General features: G+C 38.4%; 1 protein-coding gene across 1 annotated transcript; it reads right to left on the bottom strand.

Moving 5' to 3' along the window:
- Nucleotides 1-2,326: 2,326 nt before the first annotated feature.
- Nucleotides 2,327-20,325, bottom strand: slc2a2 (solute carrier family 2 member 2). The gene is made up of 12 exons (XM_055231365.1): nucleotides 20,246-20,325; nucleotides 16,759-16,854; nucleotides 14,760-14,968; nucleotides 13,825-13,949; nucleotides 13,307-13,422; nucleotides 12,008-12,170; nucleotides 11,830-11,936; nucleotides 10,805-10,885; nucleotides 10,627-10,731; nucleotides 10,407-10,508; nucleotides 6,605-6,808; nucleotides 2,327-4,766 (listed from the first exon to the last, which is right to left on the bottom strand). Exons 1-12 carry the CDS (start codon nucleotides 20,258-20,260, stop codon nucleotides 4,575-4,577), a joined length of 1,515 nt encoding a protein of 504 aa, XP_055087340.1. The 5' UTR covers nucleotides 20,261-20,325; the 3' UTR covers nucleotides 2,327-4,574.
- Between the last annotated feature and the right edge of the window lie 1,347 nt (nucleotides 20,326-21,672).

Here is a 21,672-nt window from a genome sequence, read left to right as displayed (position 1 = left end):
GTGTGTACAGTTCAGTGATGTGTCCGAGGCTTAGAGTTTGTGATAAATCGCAGAGAGGCATGATGGTAAACGGGGTTGGGGCATTCATATATAAATAACGTCTCCATAATCTAAAATGGGTAAAAACGCTGCTGCAACAAGTCTCTTCTTTGCATTAAAAGAGAAACATAACTTGTTCCTAAAATAAAAGCCAATTTTCAGTCTTAGCTTTTTAATCAGTTGTTCAATGTGTGCTTTAACCCTCTGGTGCATAGCGGTCACTGCAGTGGACAGCTACTAAAACATAACTTTTTCTTTAATGCATTGGTTTAAATGGTGGAGCTGCACATCTGTCTCTAGAGTGCTCTCTGCTGCCACGCTCCATTGAGGTCAATTCAGTGGTCAGTCGGTGTAACTGCAAGTAAATTTCCTCTGGTTGTTTTTCTTATTCAGGCCTAAACATTGCACCTATACAGTGTTGAAATTTCCCAAAAATTGTTAAAATGTTTTTCAAAGCATAAAAAGAAACATATGTCTGTATATTTGTAATAGAACACAAGTTAATTCATTTTTACAGGCAGTTCACAATGTTGTTTCATGTCCTGAGAAGAATAAAAACACTTGACCAAGGCTTTCATAATTCATGCATCAGAGAGTTAAAAGAAAGAATATCATGAGTTGAAATAACTAAGTATTTAAATGATTTAACTGCTTCTATTTTTGTCCCTTGAAGCGTAACAACAGGAGGAATGTTATTGGGAATTACTCTTTGTCTTTGGATTAGAGAAGTATCACAGAATTTTGTAATGAAGATAATACAAAGGACATGTAGATTTTATTACAAAACATCCATAAACCCTCAAACCCTCCATCAGAATCTAAAGAAAACAGGTCTATATCTTTTTCTTGATTGTCTCTTAACTTAAATGAACATTACAAACGTCACAATTACGACAGTTGATCTTTGTCTCTGCTCTGTTTTAGTTTTGTTTAGGCTCAGGGTCTAACAGGACTGTAAATTCTTCCGTTTGGATTAGAAGGGAGACGTGTTTTTACTGATATCGGCCCTTGGGGGACGGCTGCAGGGTCCCGTAGACAAACAGGTTGTTCAGAATACAGCCGTGTTATCCAAGGGCGGACCTCGCGGTGTCACTATCTTTACTCGAGGATCTTGTTTTAGCCAGAACCAAACTGTAAAAACTGTGTGAAGTAACAACGATTAAGAGCAAAACCAAGTTAAACATTTAATTCAGCTCAGAAATGCAAAAAGAAATGGGACTGAGGTGGATATTTGACAATAAATTTCATAATAATTTGTGATTTTGACTTAAAAACACACATAGACATTTTAACCATTTAATAATATTGTATTTTGCATAATTAACAATGCCAAAAATGACCATTTCACATTAAAAACAAGGTCAAATCTTTGCGAGAACTATAGAATAAACGTGTCAAAAGTGAGTCACATCGTGTTTATTAAGTTACAGTATCTCATTGCCACGTCTAAATATAGTAAACATCTTCCATGTAACAAATACATTAAAATCTTTAATAAATGCACAATGAAAGACTGTAAAGCAACACTGTGTAATCTGATACAGCAGCAACAAACCCCACACACACGCACATATCAGCCTGGTTACACACAACAAAAGTAAAACACTGTACTTAACTATAACTTTAGGTACATGTACTTTAGTAGAGTAGATTTTACAGTGGATACATTTTAATTTAACTTCACTACATCAAGAGCAGTGTCTGTACTTTCTGCTCCACTACATTTTTTAACTGCACTCAATCATCAAAGTTCTTTTTTTGAGAGCTGCTTAAAAGGCTGAGGGTTTATTTTTGTCAAGCTTATAATTCATAAAACTGTAATTAAAACAGCGAGGAAAAAAATGATCAGTACAATTGTTTCTATTGAACAAAATTCAGCACCAATCTGCATCAAAATCACCACATTTGAAGCTTCGTTACATCTCAAAATCTGCGCAAAACACTTTTACTTTTTATTCTTTAAGTACATTTTTAACAGGTGTTTTAATACTTTTACTCAAGTTGATTTTTTCCAGTTCTCCATCAGATTCTTGACAGACTGATCTTTGCCGGTGAGAGCAGAGACAGAGCACACTGTTTTACTTTGGCTGTTTTTGTGTCTTATAAAAATATTTAATCAGAATTTCTTAAATTAAAGTTGTTTTACTTGATTTTATACCAATTTTAAAATGTGAAAAGCAGAACTATTTCATTTTAAATGGTTTGCAACGGTCACTTCTTTCCCAATGTAATAAGTTTATACATGTTTTTTATAACATTCAGAGGTCAGAGCTGAGCTTTGCGGTGACTGTTATGCTAACAACACCTAGCATTCCAACAGCACACTTCCTGGTTTGCAGATGATAAAACGCTGACAGTACATGCAGACAGTAGATGTAGATGCAGACATTAGACACAGACGGTAGACGCAGATGGCAGACGCAGATGGTAGACGCAGACGGTAGACGCAAACAGTAGACACAGACAGTAGACAGTAGACGCAGACGGTAGACGCAGACAGTAGACGCAGACAGTAGATGCAGACGCAGACAGTAGACGCAGACGGTAGACGCAAACAGTAGAGACAAACAGTAGACGCAGATGGTAGACGCAGACGGTAGACGCAAAGAGTAGAGACAGACAGTAGACGTAGACAGTAGACGCAGACGGTAGACGCAGACAGTAGATGCAGATGCAGACAGTAGACGCAGACAGTAGATGCAGACGCAGACAGTAGACGCAGACAGTAGACGCTGACAGTAGATGCAGACGCAGACAGTAGACGCAGACAGTAGATGCAGATGCAGATGGTAGACGCAGACGGTAGATGCTGACAGTAGATGCAGACGCAGATGGTAGACGCAGACAGTAGACGCAGACAGTAGATGCAGACGCAGACAGTAGACGCAGACGGTAGACGCAAACAGTAGAGACAAACAGTAGACGCAGATGGTAGACGCAGACGGTAGACGCAAAGAGTAGAGACAGACAGTAGACGTAGACAGTAGACGCAGACGGTAGACGCAGACAGTAGATGCAGATGCAGACAGTAGACGCAGACAGTAGATGCAGACGCAGACAGTAGACGCAGACAGTAGACGCTGACAGTAGATGCAGACAGTAGATGCTGACAGTAGATGCAGACGCAGACAGTAGACGCAGACAGTAGATGCAGATGCAGATGGTAGACGCAGACGGTAGATGCTGACAGTAGATGCAGACGCAGATGGTAGACGCAGACGGTAGACGCAAAGAGTAGAGACAGACAGTAGACGTAGACAGTAGACGCAGACGGTAGACGCAGACAGTAGATGCAGATGCAGACAGTAGACGCAGACAGTAGATGCAGACGCAGACAGTAGACGCAGACAGTAGACGCTGACAGTAGATGCAGACGCAGACAGTAGACGCAGACAGTAGATGCAGATGGTAGACGCAGACGGTAGATGCTGACAGTAGATGCAGACGCAGATGGTAGACGCAGACAGTAGACGCAGACAGTAGATGCAGACGCAGACAGTAGACGCAGACGGTAGACACAAACAGTAGAGACAAACAGTAGACGCAGACGGTAGACGCAGACAGTAGATGCAGACGCAGACAGTAGACGCAGACAGTAGATGCAGACGCAGACAGTAGACGCAGACAGTAGACGCTGACAGTAGATGCAGACGCAGACAGTAGACGCAGACAGTAGATGCAGATGGTAGACGCAGACGGTAGATGCTGACAGTAGATGCAGACGCAGATGGTAGACGCAGACAGTAGACGCAGACAGTAGATGCAGACAGTAGATGCAGACGCAGACAGTAGATGCAGACGGTGAACGCAGACGTAGATGCAGATGGTACATGCAGACTGTAGACGGACTGGAGACGGTACACAGCAGTTTAATTTTCCCTGCACTGGGGAAAAACAGCCCCTTTAAGCTAGTCAGACATTTTATAATACGCTGATCAATTACCAGCCCTAAACATGTTAGCTAGCTCGCTGTGTCTCATAGCTTATAGTCACTTTTATAAAAAACATAAAACATAAAATAAACAACCTATTAACATACAAATGAATTAAAACAAAGACTACAGTTATTTTTATATGTAGAATATTTCAATTTGTGGTTTTGTTTTAATATTTATTATACTTTAAAAATTAGCTTTAGCATTAGCACTGAGACACAAACATGTCTCTTTCTAAACACAGAAGAGTCCTCCGGTGGAGTATTCATTTTATTTGTGTAGTTTTTAGCAAGTTTTCAGTGACATCCATACACAGCTCCCTGTCCAATGTCTGATCTTTAAATATTTATTAATTTTAGCGTGACTCTTGGATGTGAATTGGACAGGAAGTAGTGATGCTAACAGTGTGGTTGAGGGCGCTATTGTGCACAGAGCCTAGCTAGCTCAATAAAACGAAAAAGGTCACACAGGTCACTAATTTGAGTCCAGCTTTGATATTACGTTCAAACCAAAGAGCTCCAGACTGACTCGCTCTGTGGAAAACATCTTTTAATAGTTGTGTGGCTAACCAGGCCGTATGAACACAGGCGCCTGCAGGACTCACGCGTCTGTGGAGGTTTTAAGTTGCTGCAGTTCAGTGTCTGTAACGTTCTTTTTTCGTCCCTTTTGAAAAACTGCAGAAATCTCCTCAAATGTTTTTCCTTTTGTCTCCGGGACTCGAAAATAAGTGAAGATGGTGAAACACAACAGAAGAGCAGCAAAAAGGATGAAGACGTAGCTGTCCAACCAACCCTGCAACGGAAAACGAGAAGGTCAGAAGGTCTAATGTACTGAGTCATTTCATAGGAGTAGTAGTAGTAGTAGTAGTAGTAGTAGTAGTAGTAGTAGTAGTAGTAGTAGTAGTAGTAGTAGTAGTAGTAGTAGTAACATGAGCATTAGTATTAGCATTATTATTATTATTAGTAGTAGTAGTAGTAGTAGCAGCCACAGTAGCAGCAGTAGTAGATCAATAGTAGTAGTAGCAGTAGCAGTAGTAGCAGTAGTAGCAGTAGCAGTAGTAGCAGTAGTAGCAGTAGCAGTAGTAGCAGTAGCAGTAGCCTTAGTAGTAGTAGTAATAGTAGTAGTAGCAGTAGTAGCAGTAATAGTAGTAGCAGCAGTAGAAGTAGCAGTAGCAGTAGTAGTAGTAGTAGTAGTAGTAGTAGAGGTAGGAGCAGTAGTATTAATAGCAGTAGTAGAAGTAGTAGTAGCATTAGTAGTAGTAGTAGCAGTAGAAGTAGCAGTAGCAGCAGTAGTAGTAGCAGCAGTAGAAGTAGCAGTAGCATTAGTAGTAGTAGTAGTAGTAGTAGTAGTAGCAGTAGTAGCAGTAGAAGTAGCAGTAGCATTAGTAGTAGTAGTAGTAGTAGTAGTAGTAGTAACAGCAGCAGCAGCAGTAGTAGTAGTAAAAATACTTGTGTCCCAATTTGTGGGTGAAGTAAGGTTAGTAGCTTGTCATTTAGTAGTTGTAGTTGTAGTTGTAGTAGTAGTAGTAGTAGTAGTAGTAGTAGTAGTAGTAGTAGTACATCTATAAATCTAATGTCTAAGTAGGACAATGACTTATCGATCGGCATGTACTGACTCATGCCTCGCGAAATATGCTTCAGCGATCGGACCAAGAGGCAACCCCCCACAGTGTGATAAGAGTACAACGTGCCAAGAGGCGTGGCCTGTGCACCAACAAAGAGGCGCCAAGTCTAAACCACGGTGTAGTATGTGTATAAAAACTGTACAGGTGTAAACATTCAGTCTCTGCGGGGGAATGTCAGGATTGGAACACGGGTAAGTACTACGGCGACATGATGGATTGCAAAACTACAACTTGGGAGAGTATTATTTGTTACCCATCCCTAGTAACAGTAGTAGTAGTAATAATAATATTCAAATATCATGTTCCAATTTGCTTCTTTATCAAATTATGTTTATTAAAAAAGCTTTGTTAGAAATACAGCAGAATTAACCAGGATCAACCGACCTGTGCCCCTACACTAACATGTGCAGGCTACTCAAGTAAAAGTACTGCTCTAAAAGTAAAAACAAATATGCATGAAAAATACTAGTGTTTTGACATGATGTTAGTAGCATTTTGTGTCAGTCTTGTGTACAAAAACTGATTAAGTGATTTAAACTGTATATTTGTTGGTTAATTACAACAACAACACCCTCAAACCAACAAAAACGTAAAATAATTTGATTTAATTGAACACTAATTGCATCTGAGTGTCGTCCATTTTTGTCGTAAATGCCACTACACTGCGTTTTCTGGTTAAGCGTGAATCCCGGTCATTTCAAAGGAGAATTTGGGAAAAGTTTTGCCGCTAAAATGTGATAAAGTAGATTCATTTGTGCAAAATGTTCTATGTTCATGCGACCGACAAGACAACACTGCACCGTTTGTCTGAGGCTTTAAAACGGCTCCGTGATCCCTATAAAATGTATTTACGGTCAAGATCGGAAACCCCGTACAAAGTAATACAACACGAATGGCAACTTCCAGAATAAGTTGAACACAGAACTGTTGCTGTTAAGAAGAAACAACTGAAAGCGTTTTGGTGCCGTCAACAAGCTTACATATACACAGCCTGTGTTTGCCTCACCTGTATGTACTGAAAGGTCATGCCTATGATGAAGTTGCTGGTCCAGTTGCAGCAGCCGGCCAGAGCCATGGCGGCCGGTCTGGGGCCCTGGCTGAATAGCTCGGCCACGATGAACCAGGGGATGGGACCGGGGCCGATCTCGAAGAACGAAACGAAGAGGAAAATCGCCACCATGCTCACGGTGCTCATCCAGGCGTAGTCATTCTACAGAGACAGACGGAATGGAATAATGGGACTGTGCAGTGAATGGAATGTGCAATAATTTGGATGGTGCAATAATGAGAACTGTGCAATATGTGGGATGTGCAACTATGGGAACTGCGCAATTTTTATTTTATTTTTAATTTTCTGTGACTCCAGCCCTCGGGACCACGTATGGAAATTAGCCTTTGCGTTAATTTTGAGTCATGTGTGTTCATTAACATGCGTTGTCCCATCCAAATAAATAAATTAAATTAAATTAAAATGAAAGTGCATATGAAAGGTTAGACTACATGTTTCATTAATACATATTGTTTATATTAAGTTAAAGAAGACTTATTGTGCTTGTGTTTGCTCTGTAGATCTAATCTATGACACCCGTGGATCATTATGTTATAATTTGTACATTTTAAAAGGCAATATTCATTTAAAACAACTCCACTGACTTCCACATTAGAAAACTACGTCGCCCAGTGGAGGCTAAACGTCTCTGTAAACGTCATCACAACAAAGAGTCTGCACTGTCCATGGATATCTGCAGATCACTCGGGCAATCAGCAGATTTTTTCATTTTCATTACCAAAATGACTAAGTGATGCTGCCAAATCCTGCATGTGTCACGGATTAAGAAAATATAAAGCACGAAGTAACCAGTAAGTATGTCAAAGTGGGTATATGTGATGAAAATGGGCATTAATCGGCAATATGGCGTCTTGAAAATAAGTGATTAAAGACAGCTCAAATATGCACGACATACATACATAGAGAGGGGAAACAACAAAAACATGATTAAAAGCTCTAAAGCAGGGGTGTCAAACTCAATTTCACTGAGGGCCACATCAGCAAAATGGTTTGAGTCAAATTTGCAAAGATATAAAAAAATATGTCTGTGTAACTGCATAACTTCTGATAAACTGACATGACATACATTTAAATTTACCTTGTCACGGGCCATATAAAATGACATGGCGGGCCGCATTTGGCCCCTGGGCCTTGAGTTTGACACATGTGTTCTAAAGAGTTGATTTTGCAGAATAGGTTTGCTTTAAGACTTTGAAATCTTGTCTTCTTTTCCTAGTTACAACATTTTTGTAAAGTGTTTAATTTTCCTCTATAGTTGGACATGGGACGTACAGATGTGATGTATGTGGGTGTAAAGGTAAGTTAAGACTAAAAGTCGCCTACCTGACACAATAGTTTATGGATAGAATATTTTGCACTAATGACACAGATGGAGGGATTCCTTTTTAAAAACCAGCTGCTCTTCTTGTCATGTTTAACTATCTTTGACTTCTTCACAAATTGACACCTTATGCTAAAAATTTACCTCAGGCACAATCTCACAAACCCAAGTAATAATTAGAAAAACATGCAAACCACAACTATATACAGTATTTTCACAGTATTTATTTATTTTTATTTATGTATTATTATTTTTTATATATTTATATGTATTTATTTATTTTTATTTTATTTATTTATTTATATTTATTTTATTTATTTATTTATTTATTTTTATTTTTTTGTGCCCACAGCCATGGCAGTAACAGTAATATTAATAGACCTGTGGGAGCCAATAGTGGTATAGTCAGTGGTGGATGAAGTACTCGATTTTGTTGTTTAAGTAAAAGTACAGATACTAGAGCAAAATAATGCTCAAGTAAAACTAAAAGTATCACATAAAAAATCAAGTTAAGCGAAAGTATTAAAAGTGCCTCTTTAAAATGTGTCTAAAAAGTAAAAAATTTAAGTATTTTGCACAGATTTTGAGTCTTATAAAGCTTCAAATGTAGTGATTTTGATAAAGATTTGTGCAGAATTTTGTTGAACACGATCTATTTTTGTATATTTTTGTTTGCTTAAACTGCGAATGTGTTAAAAATAAACCTCTGAGACTTAAATATAATAAAGAATAGAATAAAAGCAGAGATACGGTGAGTGCTTCAGTGGAGATTTGGTGAGTCACAGAAGGATGTAGGATACAGGGGCTTCAGGGATAAGAACACTTAGCATGAAGGCACAGAGGTTTAACTTTGCACATACCGACGTAAAAATGTGAAAAATGGACCAGTGTCTGCGTCATAATAATAATAATCCTAAACTTTGTCAAAACACATAGGCTGGTCCATGTCTCAGTAAAGAGGTTTTAAAAGCGCCTTATATAGTTTCAGCTTCACTACAGTTCATATATTTACTTTGGTGTGTGCTAAGCTAAATCTCTGTTTCTACATAATAATAAAAAAAACCTTTTACTTTTCAGTCCAATTCAAAACTGTAGTGGAGCAGAAAGTACAGATACCTGCTCTCAAATGTAGTGACGTAAAAGTAAACAGTATCCAATGTTACAGCCCTGGGCCTTAAGTTCTTTGTATTGTTTGTTTTTGTCTATTATCTTTCGTGTGTGTCCCTGAATCTGTTCCTTTCCCTGGCTGTGTGAGCCTTTGCTGATGAGGGATAACGCAGCCTGGCCAGTCCTGGGGCTCACCTGCAGCCGCCACATCCCCCTTTTAAGAAGATTAAGGACACCTGCTCGGGACTGTTGACCTTGGTGGCCAGTCTGCCATTTTTGTGTGTCTCTTTAGTCACGGTACTATGGTTGTAGTGATTCTGTGCTTTGAGACACTCGACTGTCAGCACTGACTCTGTGTTTGTCTGTCAAGATTTTGTTATGTTACTGTAAATTTGTGTCTTAGTTAAATTTAACTTTTCCGATTTTGTTTAAAACCTTACAAGTCCTTTCTGTTTAGCTTTTTGGCATGTTTTATTGTATTTGTATGTTTTTATCTAATTTTTATCTTGTTCAGTGTCCTTGGGTGTTTTGAAAGGCGCTTATAAATAAAATGCATTATTATTATTATTATTATTATTATTATTATTATTATTATTATTATTATTATTATTATTATTATTATTAAGTATTTTAGATTCTCGTTTGTTTAGTTTGTTTATGAAATTACTTCTTACTTTACCATTTTTCCATCCTGGTTCTTTGTTACTTCCCTGACCCTAAACCATATGTCAAACTCAAGGACCGCGGGCCAAATGTAGCCCTCCACATCATTTTATGTGGCCCTCGACAGGGTAAATTAAAAGGTATGATGGTCTGAAAATGTAATTTTATCAGGAGATACACAGTTACACAGCCACATTTTTACATCAAAGCAAATTCATATGTAATATTTGTAACTTGAATAAGTAATAAACACAGAAACAGTTAATTAACAAGTTTAAAAAGTAGTTAGATTTATTTTACATTTAGCCCTTTGACGGCAGCCATTTTGCTGATGTGGCCCTTGGTGAAAATGTGGTTGACGTCCCTGACCCTACACGGGCTGGGTCAAAACATCCACTTTAAAATGTACTTAGGTACAAATGTTAGGTATCTGTATTTTACTTAAGTACAATACTTTACTACTTTTTTTTACTTTTCCAGTACTGGGTTTAGTAGAATTATAAACAGAATGAATGTTTATAGATAGTAGGAGAGTACAGTGGTGGTACAGAGGTTGTTGTGTTAATTTTAATGGCTGCATCATTAAAAAAAAATATATTTAAAAAACTATCTAAAAAAACAGCTTCACATAATAAAAACAGTTCTAACCTGAAATTTGAGTCCCACCGTCATCGCAATGGCACAAAAACACATCCCTCCCAAACCTGCTAAAGTCAGAGTGCGCCTCCCAGCTCGGTCCACCAGCGCCACCTAGTGAGACCAAAGAGCATAGTGTTTAAATCACAAAGGCATGGATATGTTGGATAGTCTTTTACATAACATTTTTTTCATAATTCAATATAGGATAAGTAGTTTTCTTTGCGCTTACAGACACCAGAGTGAAAACTGTGTTGATGACTCCAACTCCAATAGTGGCATAGACGGGCTGAGCAATACCCGCTTGTTCGAAGATGGATGTTGAGTAATAAAAGATCTATGAGAGAAAGAAAGAAGAAAACATTACTAAGCCATTTCTTAACTGTATTTTATTATTGTTTTGTACTTACAGCATTGATCCCGGAGAGCTGCTGGGAGATATGCATCATCAAGGCGACAAACAGCTGATCTCTGTAAACTGGAGAACGGATCTGAAGAAAAAAAACACAAATAATACGTTTTACATCATGTCCTCTCCATTATCTAGTGGAGAAAAGTGCATTCCAATAAAACCATTTTTACAGTGCATTTTAAAAGAGCATTTAAACAGATTACAAGAACATTTACAGGGGCAAACTGGCATAATAAAACTCTGTGCCAGAAAAGTGTAATGTATGCAAGCCCAAAAAGTTCTATTTGTAAAAACTAAAATATTCACATGAAGCAGCTCCTCAGAAAATGAACTAAACAAAGACATAACATAAAGGCCAGCAGAAAATGTATTTTAAACCAGGGTGAAGCCATGTTTAAGTATATTAGTATGATTTATTATTATTATTATCATCATTATCATCATCATCACCATCATCATCATCATCATTATTATCATCATCCTTTCTTTCTTTCTTTCTTTCTTTCTTTCTTTCTATATTTATATATTTATTGACTTATCAGGGGCCATGTACAAATTCATTGATCTTAGAAAAGAAAAGATGATTTGTACCAGATTTAGCTACTGTGGCTTTCCAAAAAGAAAGAAATTATCATTATCCTCATCATCATCATCATCATCATTATTTCATCATCATCATTACTATTATTATTATTATCATTATCATCATCATTATTATAATCATCATTATTTTCATTATTATTATTACCATCATCATCGCATCATCCTTTCTTTCTTGTACTAATTCATCAATTCATTAGTCTCACAAAAGAAAAGATGATTTATACCAGATTTAGCTACTGCTACTTTCCAAAAAAGAAAGAAAGAAACTATCATCATCATTATTATATTATCATCATTATCATCACAGTTATTATCATTATTATTATTTAACAGGTACAAATCAAGGACTGAACAAGAAATCAATGTTATGTTTGAGAAATGATACATTCTGTTTAGCAAATGTCAGTCTATCAAACGTACCAAAGACCAGATGGAAACCCTCGGCTCCTTATCAGCCTCCTCCTTCTCTCTCCTCATTTCTTCCAAGTCAGTAGTTGCATCATACGGCCCCTTTAGTCGATATAAACCTGAAAGATCAAACCACATTTTAATATATATTTTGAGTTTTGTTTTCATTTTTACAGTTTATTGGACTGACTTTTGCGCGCTTCCTGCTCCTTGCCCAGTACGATGTAGAGGTATCGGGGGCTTTCGGGACAGAGCGGCAGCAGGAGGGACTGTAACACGGCCGGAGCCCCCGACAGTCCCAACAGGATGGGCCAAAAGGCATCGTTACCAAGCACAAAGTCCAGACCTATCACCTACAAACAAACACACATGTTTTAGCACAGAGGTTCTTAAATGTCTTTGAAATTGTACAGCAAGATGTAAGTCATACGTGGTTCAGGTTTGATTTTGTATTTAATCCTAGTTTAGTCCGGGTCTCTGAGTCTCGAGTCTCTGGTCTCTGGGTTTCAGGTCCTGGTTCTAGGGTCTCTGGCGCTCTAGTCTCTGGGTCTCTGGTCTGTGGGTCTCTGGTTTGGTCTCTGTGTCTCTGGGTCTCTGTGTCTCCGGGTCTCTGGGTCTCTGGCCTCTGGCCTCTGGTCTCTGGTCTCTGGTCTCTGGTCTCTGTGTCTCTGTGTCTCCAGTTTCTGGTCTCCAGGTGTCTGGTTTGGTCTCTGGTCTCTGTGTTTTCTGGTCTCTGTGTCGGTGTCTGGTTTCTCTGTCTCTGTGTTTCTGGTCTGCGTGTCTCTGGTTTCTGGGTCTCTTGTTTCTTGTTTGGTCTCTGGTCTCTAGTCTCTGGGATCTTGGTCTCTGGGTCCCTGTGTCTCCGGTCTCTGTGTCTCTGGTCTCTGTCTCTCTGGCCTCTGTGTCTCTGGCCTCTGTGTCTCTGGCCTCTGTGTCTCTGGTTTCTGTCTCTCTGGTCTCTGTCTCTCTGGCCTCGGTGTCTCCGGGCTCTGTGTCTCCAGTCTCTGTGCCTGCGTCTCTGGGTCTTTGGTCTCTGGTCTCTGTCTCTCTTGTCTCTGTCTCTCTGGTCTCTGTCTCTCTGGTCTCTGTCACTCTGGTCTCTGTCTCTCTGGTCTCTGTCTCTCTGGTCTCTGTCACTCTGGTCTCTGTCACTCTGGTCTCTGTCTCTCTGGTGTCTGCGTCTCTGGTTTCTGTGTCTCTGGTTTCTTGGTCTCTGTGTCTCCGGTCTCCGTGTCTCCGGTCTCCGTGTCTCCGGTCTCTGTGTCTCCGTTCTCTGGGTCTTTGGTCTCTTGGTCTCTGTCACTCTGGTCTCTGTCACTCTGGTCTCTGTCTCTCCGGTGCCTGCGTCTCTAGTTTCTGTATCTCTGGTCTCTTGGTCTCTTGGTCCCTGTGTCTCTTGTTCTCTGTGTCTCTCTGTCTCTGTGTCTCTGTGTCTCTCTGTCTCTAGTCTCAGTTGAAGATGTTCCTTGGAGACTTGGTTGTGCCTGACCTGACTGAGTAAGATGCCGATGACAATGGCCAGTTGGTGTAACGTCCCCAGTGCTCCTCTGTAACTCTTGGGCGCAATCTCTCCAACGTACATGGGCACGAGACCAGAGGTGAGACCTGTGAGGGGACAGATTAAATTAAACATAATAAAATACTGAGGCTGATTAAGTTAAATACTATTATTACTGGAAAAACTGAAAAAATAGAGCAGAAATTCAAGCAGTCTGTTTACTTTTGCCTCCCAATCAGTCATTCAAACAAGAGACCATTTATATTGATTTAACTTTTTTAAATGAATGGCAGAAAAAAACAAAATAAAAAAATAAAAAATAAATGTTTTAGATGTGCCATATGAGTCCACTTTCTTCATGTCCAAAATTGCTAAATGTACCCATTGTTTCGAATGATATTTTTTTAATGAGTTTCTTTTCTGCATGTGGCTAAAACAGATATGCAAATCCAAAATGGCTGACTCTCCCGTAGGTCGCAAAGGTCGGTGTTACTTTAGAATTACATTACCACAGTAAAAGCCCATCACAGCTCGTCCCGCGATGACCATGATGTGAGGCCTCCACATTTGGCACAGGCCCATCAGGAGACCAGCAGCGACGGCCAGAACGTTCACCATCAGCATGCCCTTCACTCTGTCACAGCGACACACACTTACACTACGCTCATGCACTAACGCACTTCTTTAGCTCTGCTTTTGGGTTAGCTTACACCTGATTATACCTTAAGTCAGGGGTGTCCAAACTTTTTTTCCATACAGGGAATAAAATGGTGCATTTAACACAAGTTTGACAGAGACATTGTACTTTTAATTAAAAGACTTGGAAGATTATTTTTAGGTCTGTGTCACAACGCAATGTGATATTATTCAGGTTATAGAGGTAGAATCTGTTCAGTTTGTAGTAAAAAATACTTCCTGATCAATTGCGCTAGTTTCGGGGGAGGCATGAGGGCCAACAAAAATTGGTCTGTGGGCCACATTTTGCCCCTGGGCCGTAGTTTGGACAGCCCCACCTTAAGTCCTCAGTTCATATCCCGATTTGCCTCTCCACAGATCTGACATATAACTCAGCCTAGTGGAATCTCTTGACCTGGTGGAATCTCTTGTCTAGATAGATCTCATTCACCCGTTCACACACACATTCATACACCAGTGTACGCAGACACAGGGGGCGAGGTGCGTGAAGTGTCTTGCCCAAGGACACAACGGCAGCGTTCAGTTTAATGCCATACTGTGGGATAATCCAGGCAAAACAGTTAGATCTCCATACAGACAATGCAAACACCACCAGAAGACTTACATAGTGTAGTCTTAATATCTTCTTTAAATTGTCTTGAGTTAATATTGTCAATTAATAATGTCACTTGCAAAGCCTGATATTTTGCAGAAACAAGTAAGAATTAAAAAAAAAAATTCTTATAGAAATTCTAGTTTGATGTCTCACCTTCCTTTCAGGTCTCCCACGAAGCCGACGAGGAAAGAGGTGAGCATGCCCCCGATGGAGAAGATGGACACAGACAGGGACCAGTACATAGTGACCGCAGGGTGCTGTCCCGGCTCCAGGATCAGCCCCTCGCCCTCAGTCTGGTTCTCTGACACTTGGACCGCCTCTGACCACACCCCCAACGACCTCCCATAATGCCGCTCGATCACCTGTCGTAAGATAATGTGGTTTTATTATGGATGCTAGTAGAGATGGGACAAGGTGGGTTAGGTGTAAGGTGTTGGTGAATTACATTTCTCGAGAAGCTGTAGTTGCAGGAGAGTTAGAAAAGGAGAGTTACAAAAACAACAAAACTATAACAAACTGTGCACAATAGCAACCCACAAACCTCACTGTTAGCATCACTACTTCCTGTTATTGTCACTACGTCACTACTTTCTGTTATCGTCACTACATGTTATCGTCACTACGTCACTACTTCGTGTTATCGCCACTACTTCGTGTTATCGTCACTACGTCACTACTTCCTGTTATCGTCACTACGTCACTACTTCGTGTTATCGTCACTACTTCCTGTTATCGTCACTACTTCCTGTTATCGTCACTACTTCCTGTTATTGTCACTACGTCACTACTTCGTGTTATCGTCACTACTTCGTGTTATCGTCAATACTTTGTGTTATCGTCACTACTTCCTGTTATCGTCACTGCTTCCTGTTATCGTCACTACTTCCTGTTATCGTCACTACGTCACTACTTCCTGTTATCAACACTACTTCCTGTTAGCGTCACTACTTCCTGTCCAATTTGATCTCTATGAGGTTTTTAGAAGTTTTTATTAGTAAATATTTAAAGATCGACCCTAGATTTAAAGAGCTGCAGGTGGATGTCACTGACAACATGTTAAAAACTACACAAATAAAATGAATACTTGACCAGACGACTCTACTGTCTCTCAAAGCTAACGCTAATGCTAATTTTGAGGCATAATAAATACTAAAAGAACACCACAAACTGAAATATTCTATATTAAACTCATGGGTAATCCTTATTTTAATTATTTATAACACATTGTCTATTTTTCTGATAAAAGTGACCGTTAGCTTCGAGACACAGTGAGCTAACTAGCGTGCTAATGTGTAGCAGGGTGGCAGTGCCTCTAGTACAGACTGTCGTTTCTTTTAGCAAGACACTTCACCATATTGCCTGTGTTTAAATGCATACGTGTGTGTGAGCGTTGGTGACGTCCGGAAGGGCAATGGCACAGATCGACAGTCTCGTTTCCATTGTTCGACCCCAGGGCAGCTGTGGCTTTAACAGAAGCTCACACCAGGGCAGAATGAAAACTGGATGTAGGGCAAGTTCTGTTGTACTTAGAATCTTATATTATCTGCTCATGGTTAAGTAATGAGTCATACAGAGGTAGAAAAAGGACTTAATTTTGGAATTTTGTTTTGTAAAAGTACAGATATTAGAGGAAAAAAATACTTGAGTAAAAGTTTCACATGAAAAAAAGCCTGCTTAAGTAAAAGTATTAAAGTACCCGTTTAAAAATGTACTTTAAGAGTAAAAAGTAAAACTGTTTTGTGCAGATTTTGATTTATAATGACGCTTTAAATGCATTGATTTTGATAAAGATTTATGCTTAATTTTGTTCAACAGAAACAATTTAATCATTTTTTTCCGGATGGTTTTATTTGTACGTTTTTATTTCCTCAAATTATGAAGTTAAAAATCAACTCTTAGCCTTTTCAGCAAGTTTCAGACAATAGTAAAAAAAAAAAAAAGTAAAATAAATGTACTGGAGTAGAAAGTACAAATGTAGTAAAAATTACCCACTCTAAAATTCACTTAAGTAAATATACAGATACCTAAAATGTGTACTTAATGGGCTTATATGACCTGGTTTATACGTCATTATACTTTAGTAAAATGGTTAGAAAATGCGAAATAATCACGCAGAATGTGTGTATGAAGTGTGTGTATGACGTGTGTGTACCTTCTGCGGAGCGTTGATGACTCCCAGGCTGTATCCGTACTGCAGTGAGCCCAGTACTGCAGTAAACACAGCCAGAGCTAATGTCCCTGTGAGTTCCTGAAACAGAGAAAAAGAAGTTTAAAGTAAGAATAATGTGTACGACAGTGGCACAAAGTCACAACAGACACAAAATGAGACTAAAATGACACAACTTCTGCTATAACTCCATTTGTGTGTATGAGAAAACTCCATTTATACGAGCTCTGTGTTTATGAAGCCGCACAAATTACAAACGAGCAGCTTATTAAAGTGCAGTGTGGGCGTTTTGTGGTACGAGGTTCGTCATTACGGCTTTGTTTTTGGAATTTCACACAGTCTCACCAGGACAAGTGACAGGTCAGATCTAAGGAGAGGCAAGTCTGTAGTCAGAATGAAAGTATTTTTAGCAAACGACTGTTATTCAGAAAGTGTAAGATGGGTAAAATTAATGCCATACTGTGAAACATTCCAGCAAAATACATGACATGAAGCGACGGTGGCTCAGTTGGTAGAGTGTTTGGCCTCTGATCCGAAGGTTAACGGTTTGAATCCCGCTCTGGACATCCTCGACCTGCGACTCCAGATGATGTCGTTGTGTCCTTAGGCAGGTTGGGGGTGTGATTCCAGCTCCCACACATGAATGGTGTCATTGTGTCCTTGGGCAATACACCCTTCCCCCAGTGTGTGTGTGTGTGTATGTGCGTGCATGTGTTGCTTTGAGTGCCTTGAGGACATAAAAACACCAGATAAAAATGAACTATTTAACATCTCCATAGTTCAGAAAAGTTACACATTGCACATTTAAATGCTTTTCTGTCATGCCACTCAATTTATACAGTGTGTTTTTGTCCAATGCCATGTTTATTTTTATATGTTCTTTTCATGTGCACATAAAAAACATTCAAACACACACGTTACAAATGTTTAAAACTTGTGTAATTCTCCTGTTTTAATGTTTGCGTCATGATCCTGGTCTGTTCCGTCTTTATTTTGTGTATTTTTGCTTTTTGGTCACGTGTCTGAGTCTGGGCTCCTCCCGTGCACACCTGGGGCAAATAATAAGAGGAGCCAGGACCTGACACTCAGCGCCAGATCGTCCGCGTACCTCAGTGGTATTCACGCTTGGCTCAGCTCTTGGTTTTTTTTGCTCGTCTTGTTTTTGATTCTGCTAAAATTGGACACTTTACTCTCCATTAGATCCTGCTCCCGTTCCGCTCTCCTGCCTCAGACCCAGCTCTACTCTGCCGGTACCATCCGTCCTGTCTCTGCCTCCGTTTCCCGCGCGCCCTGCTCCCGATTCACCACTTGTTCCACGTTTGATTGTTCTTCACCTTGTAAACAAACACTGTAAACCTTCCCCCGAGTTCTGTATCTTTGGTCCCCCCTCGTGTGGAGCGTTACGACAGTTTGTCTGAGATGAACACTGTTGAATCCTGTTTCACTAAATCTAAATCACTACTTGTTTTACTATAGTTTAATGACCTCATGTGGTGACTTTTCACAACGACTGAACTAAATATTAATGGTAAAAAAAAATGATTTGTTGAAATTGTGACTCAGTCTGTGCCACACCTTCTGCTCATTTATTCTCCAAAATTAACATTCTTAACATTTATTATATTAATATTTATCAGATTTGTATTTTTATGTATAAAATGATGTATAATAGAACCATCTTCCCTGAACATTTCACATTTTATATCAAAACTAAAGCAGAGATTCACAGATACACTTGACAAAAATCGCTTCTTCAGTTCAGTCAAATCAAATATTTGACCAGAACAATGAAAGTTTGGTGAATAAATGAGCAGAAAATGTCAGTGGCACAGAATCTCAATAAAACGTTTTTGTACCATTAATATTTGATTCAGTTTTTTGATTCAACTTCTCATCTCAGACAAAGTTTAAAACAGAAGAATCACACAAGAGCCTGTTTTAAACATTTCAGCCTGAGATACAGAGGCTGTAAAGTGTGGAGCCGGTGCACAGATCTGACTCGTGACGGCGAATCAGAAACTCATTTAAAAAGAGTTTATGGAAATGTTTGATATTTCAGGGCAGTGTTTGATAATCTGAGATGTTTTATTGTATTTTAATCCATGTTTGAATTTAACAGCGTTCATATTTTAAGATGGGTAAATGTCGTTTTTGATCCAATGCACGATTAAAATGTTCAGTTTTATGTTTTCATGTGGAGGGCTTTAATAGAAGCATTTTTAGGGTTTTTGCTTCTTCCTGCACCTGCTTTTCATATACTGTGCCCTTTTTATTGTCATGTAAAAATATATATTTATATATACATAAATAAATAAATTTAAATATAAATAAATAAAAATAAATATTAATACACAAAAAATTATACAAATACAAAAAAAAAAAAATACTAAAACAAGTAATAAATAAATGATAAATAAATAAAATAAAAATAAATACATAAAAAATAAAATAATAAATACTAAATTTCATTAAAAAAAATAAATAAATAAAAATTTAAATTTAAAAAAATTATAACAATAAATACATTTTAAAAAATCCTTGCCTCTGGAAATGCTAATCCAAAAAATCAGGACAAGTTGTTCAACCAAGAATGACCGAGATTCAGTGAGACCATTTGATTATTGGATTAAAAAAAACAACAACAAAAAAACAGTGCCACTTTTTTGAAGCTGAAACATCAGTTTAAAAGTGTAATTGTCAACTGAAGTCTCAGGTTACACTGATGACACTTGAGTGCGTTTGCTTTCCATTTGGGTGAAACCTTTTACTACAACAACCACAGAGACACTCAGGTCGCGTCTGGTGACCGGGTTTAAGAATGCCACAAATGTACTGACAGAGATAAGAGCGCTATGGTAACTCTGATCTTTATCTCCAACCATAAAACTGTTCCAACAGAGTAATGTTTGTCTATAAAACTTTGATTTTCACGGCTGATGATTTAACAAAGACAAACAGTGACTTTAATTAACTTTAATCGACCCACAAGTGTAAAATTGTGTTTAGACATTGACAAATGAGTGACAGGTGGATTCACATGTTTGATTTTACTTTTTATTCTGACATTATGCATCATTGAATTGAATTATTTAATTATCAATGCACCTCAAATGTTCCAAACCTTCACTAATAAGCAATACGCAGCAATATGTATTTATAAATATGCAATCCACAACGTAATAATGAGGCTTACGTTGCAAAAAGTGAATTATAATATGGGTTTGTAAGGTTAATTCTTGTGCTATGGTCAATAATAATGCATAACCAATCAATCAAATGTGTTTATTATTATTATTTTAGTGCAAATGTACAAGTATAACACTGTAATTCACCCATTTGTGGCAGAAATAAAGGTTTATCTTAAATAACAATATGACTGCATGAAACTTAAGTGCATAAAAACCCTGTCAAATGCATATCCTAAACAGTGGACTAACCCTGCAGTGAAAACAGCATTATAACGTGGTCTTACCTTTCCCTTGTCCATGTTGGGAGCAGGTCGTCTTCCTCCCGGAGAGGCTAATGATCAGTGGACTTTTAGCCTGGATCCTGTTGTGTCCACTCATTAATCTGACCCTAACACGCAAGAAGACACACGCACTGCCCGTGTACAGAGAATGCAATGCAAAACAAGCACATAAAACAATACAATGTCACAATTAAGGTTAATTAGAGGTAATATTTGTGATTTATATGTGAAAAAAGTTCAAAATATTGGGGTTTGATAGTAAAATAATTCAAATATTTGCAAGTATTTTTTTCTCAGAGACCGGTATGCATTCAGAAGTGAAAGTTTGACAGTTAAAACGTTGTAAATTTGAATTAAAATGTTGTTTTTTGGTAAAATTTTTGCAGCAGCATATGGCTCAAATATCTGTCACTGGTTAATGATAAACCACAGCTATGGGCAAAGTCTGAGGGTCGCTCGATAATGCTGATACAAACGAACATACGGAGCAAAACATAAGTCTACAAACACGTTTTAAATCTCTACTTTCCTTTATTTATCTCGTAACATCTTAGCTTTTACAAAACAAAACAAAAAATCCCAAAAACAGGACATTAGTAATGCTCTTTTCGAAAATTAAGAAAATGCAACAGAATCAAGTTACACATTTGAGGAAACAAGGAAGAAAGTTCAGTGTAATGACAAAAGTTAAAAGTAAATAATGCCCCATTCAAACTCAAAACTGTGCAGTAGATGTGCACACGTGTATCGGGAAGACAGAGGCTTCATAGCTCATTTTATATTATCATTATTATCATTATTATTATTATTATTATTGCTAAAATTCCGCATCCTAGAATCTGAACTGCCGCAGAGAAACTACTGTGGATGCCTTTATAAAAACTATACAAACAAATAACACAGATATAAGACCTGAAAGATGAAGTCAAGTGGCTAAATGTGCAATTTTACAAGAAAAAAATCTGAAAAAAATCCATATTTTTCCCAAAAATATTGAAAATCTTCGCAATATCAGCTCATCAAACCTTTTCCAGACGTGAAAACTTAGCTAAAGGTGCACTATGTAACATTTCTAGTAGAGTATACGCCAGCTGCTTGTCTCCATGCTGATGTAATTGCTTTGGAATGACACATGACACTCCGTGGAAACAGTACAAGTCAGATCGGTGGAACGGCGTGTCCACTTACAATAAGACATGATAACACTTATAACTTCATAAAGGATTAGTGCGTTTAAAGACATATTGTGGAATATTCTAGGCAAAGCAATGACATCTCCACAGGGCAAACACATGCGGCAACCCTCCGTTATAAAAGTTACACAGTGAACCTTTAGTATCTCTTCTTATCTGTGTCCTCTGTCAGGTTGATTTATAGATTTATAATTCAGAGATTGGATTGTGTAATACAAGGACACCACAAATAAACAG

The sequence above is a fragment of the Periophthalmus magnuspinnatus genome, chromosome 22 (assembly GCF_009829125.3).
Source record: "Periophthalmus magnuspinnatus isolate fPerMag1 chromosome 22, fPerMag1.2.pri, whole genome shotgun sequence".
In the NCBI taxonomy this organism is placed as follows: domain Eukaryota; kingdom Metazoa; phylum Chordata; class Actinopteri; order Gobiiformes; family Gobiidae; genus Periophthalmus; species Periophthalmus magnuspinnatus.
This window is presented reverse-complemented; position numbering and strand designations above follow the sequence as displayed.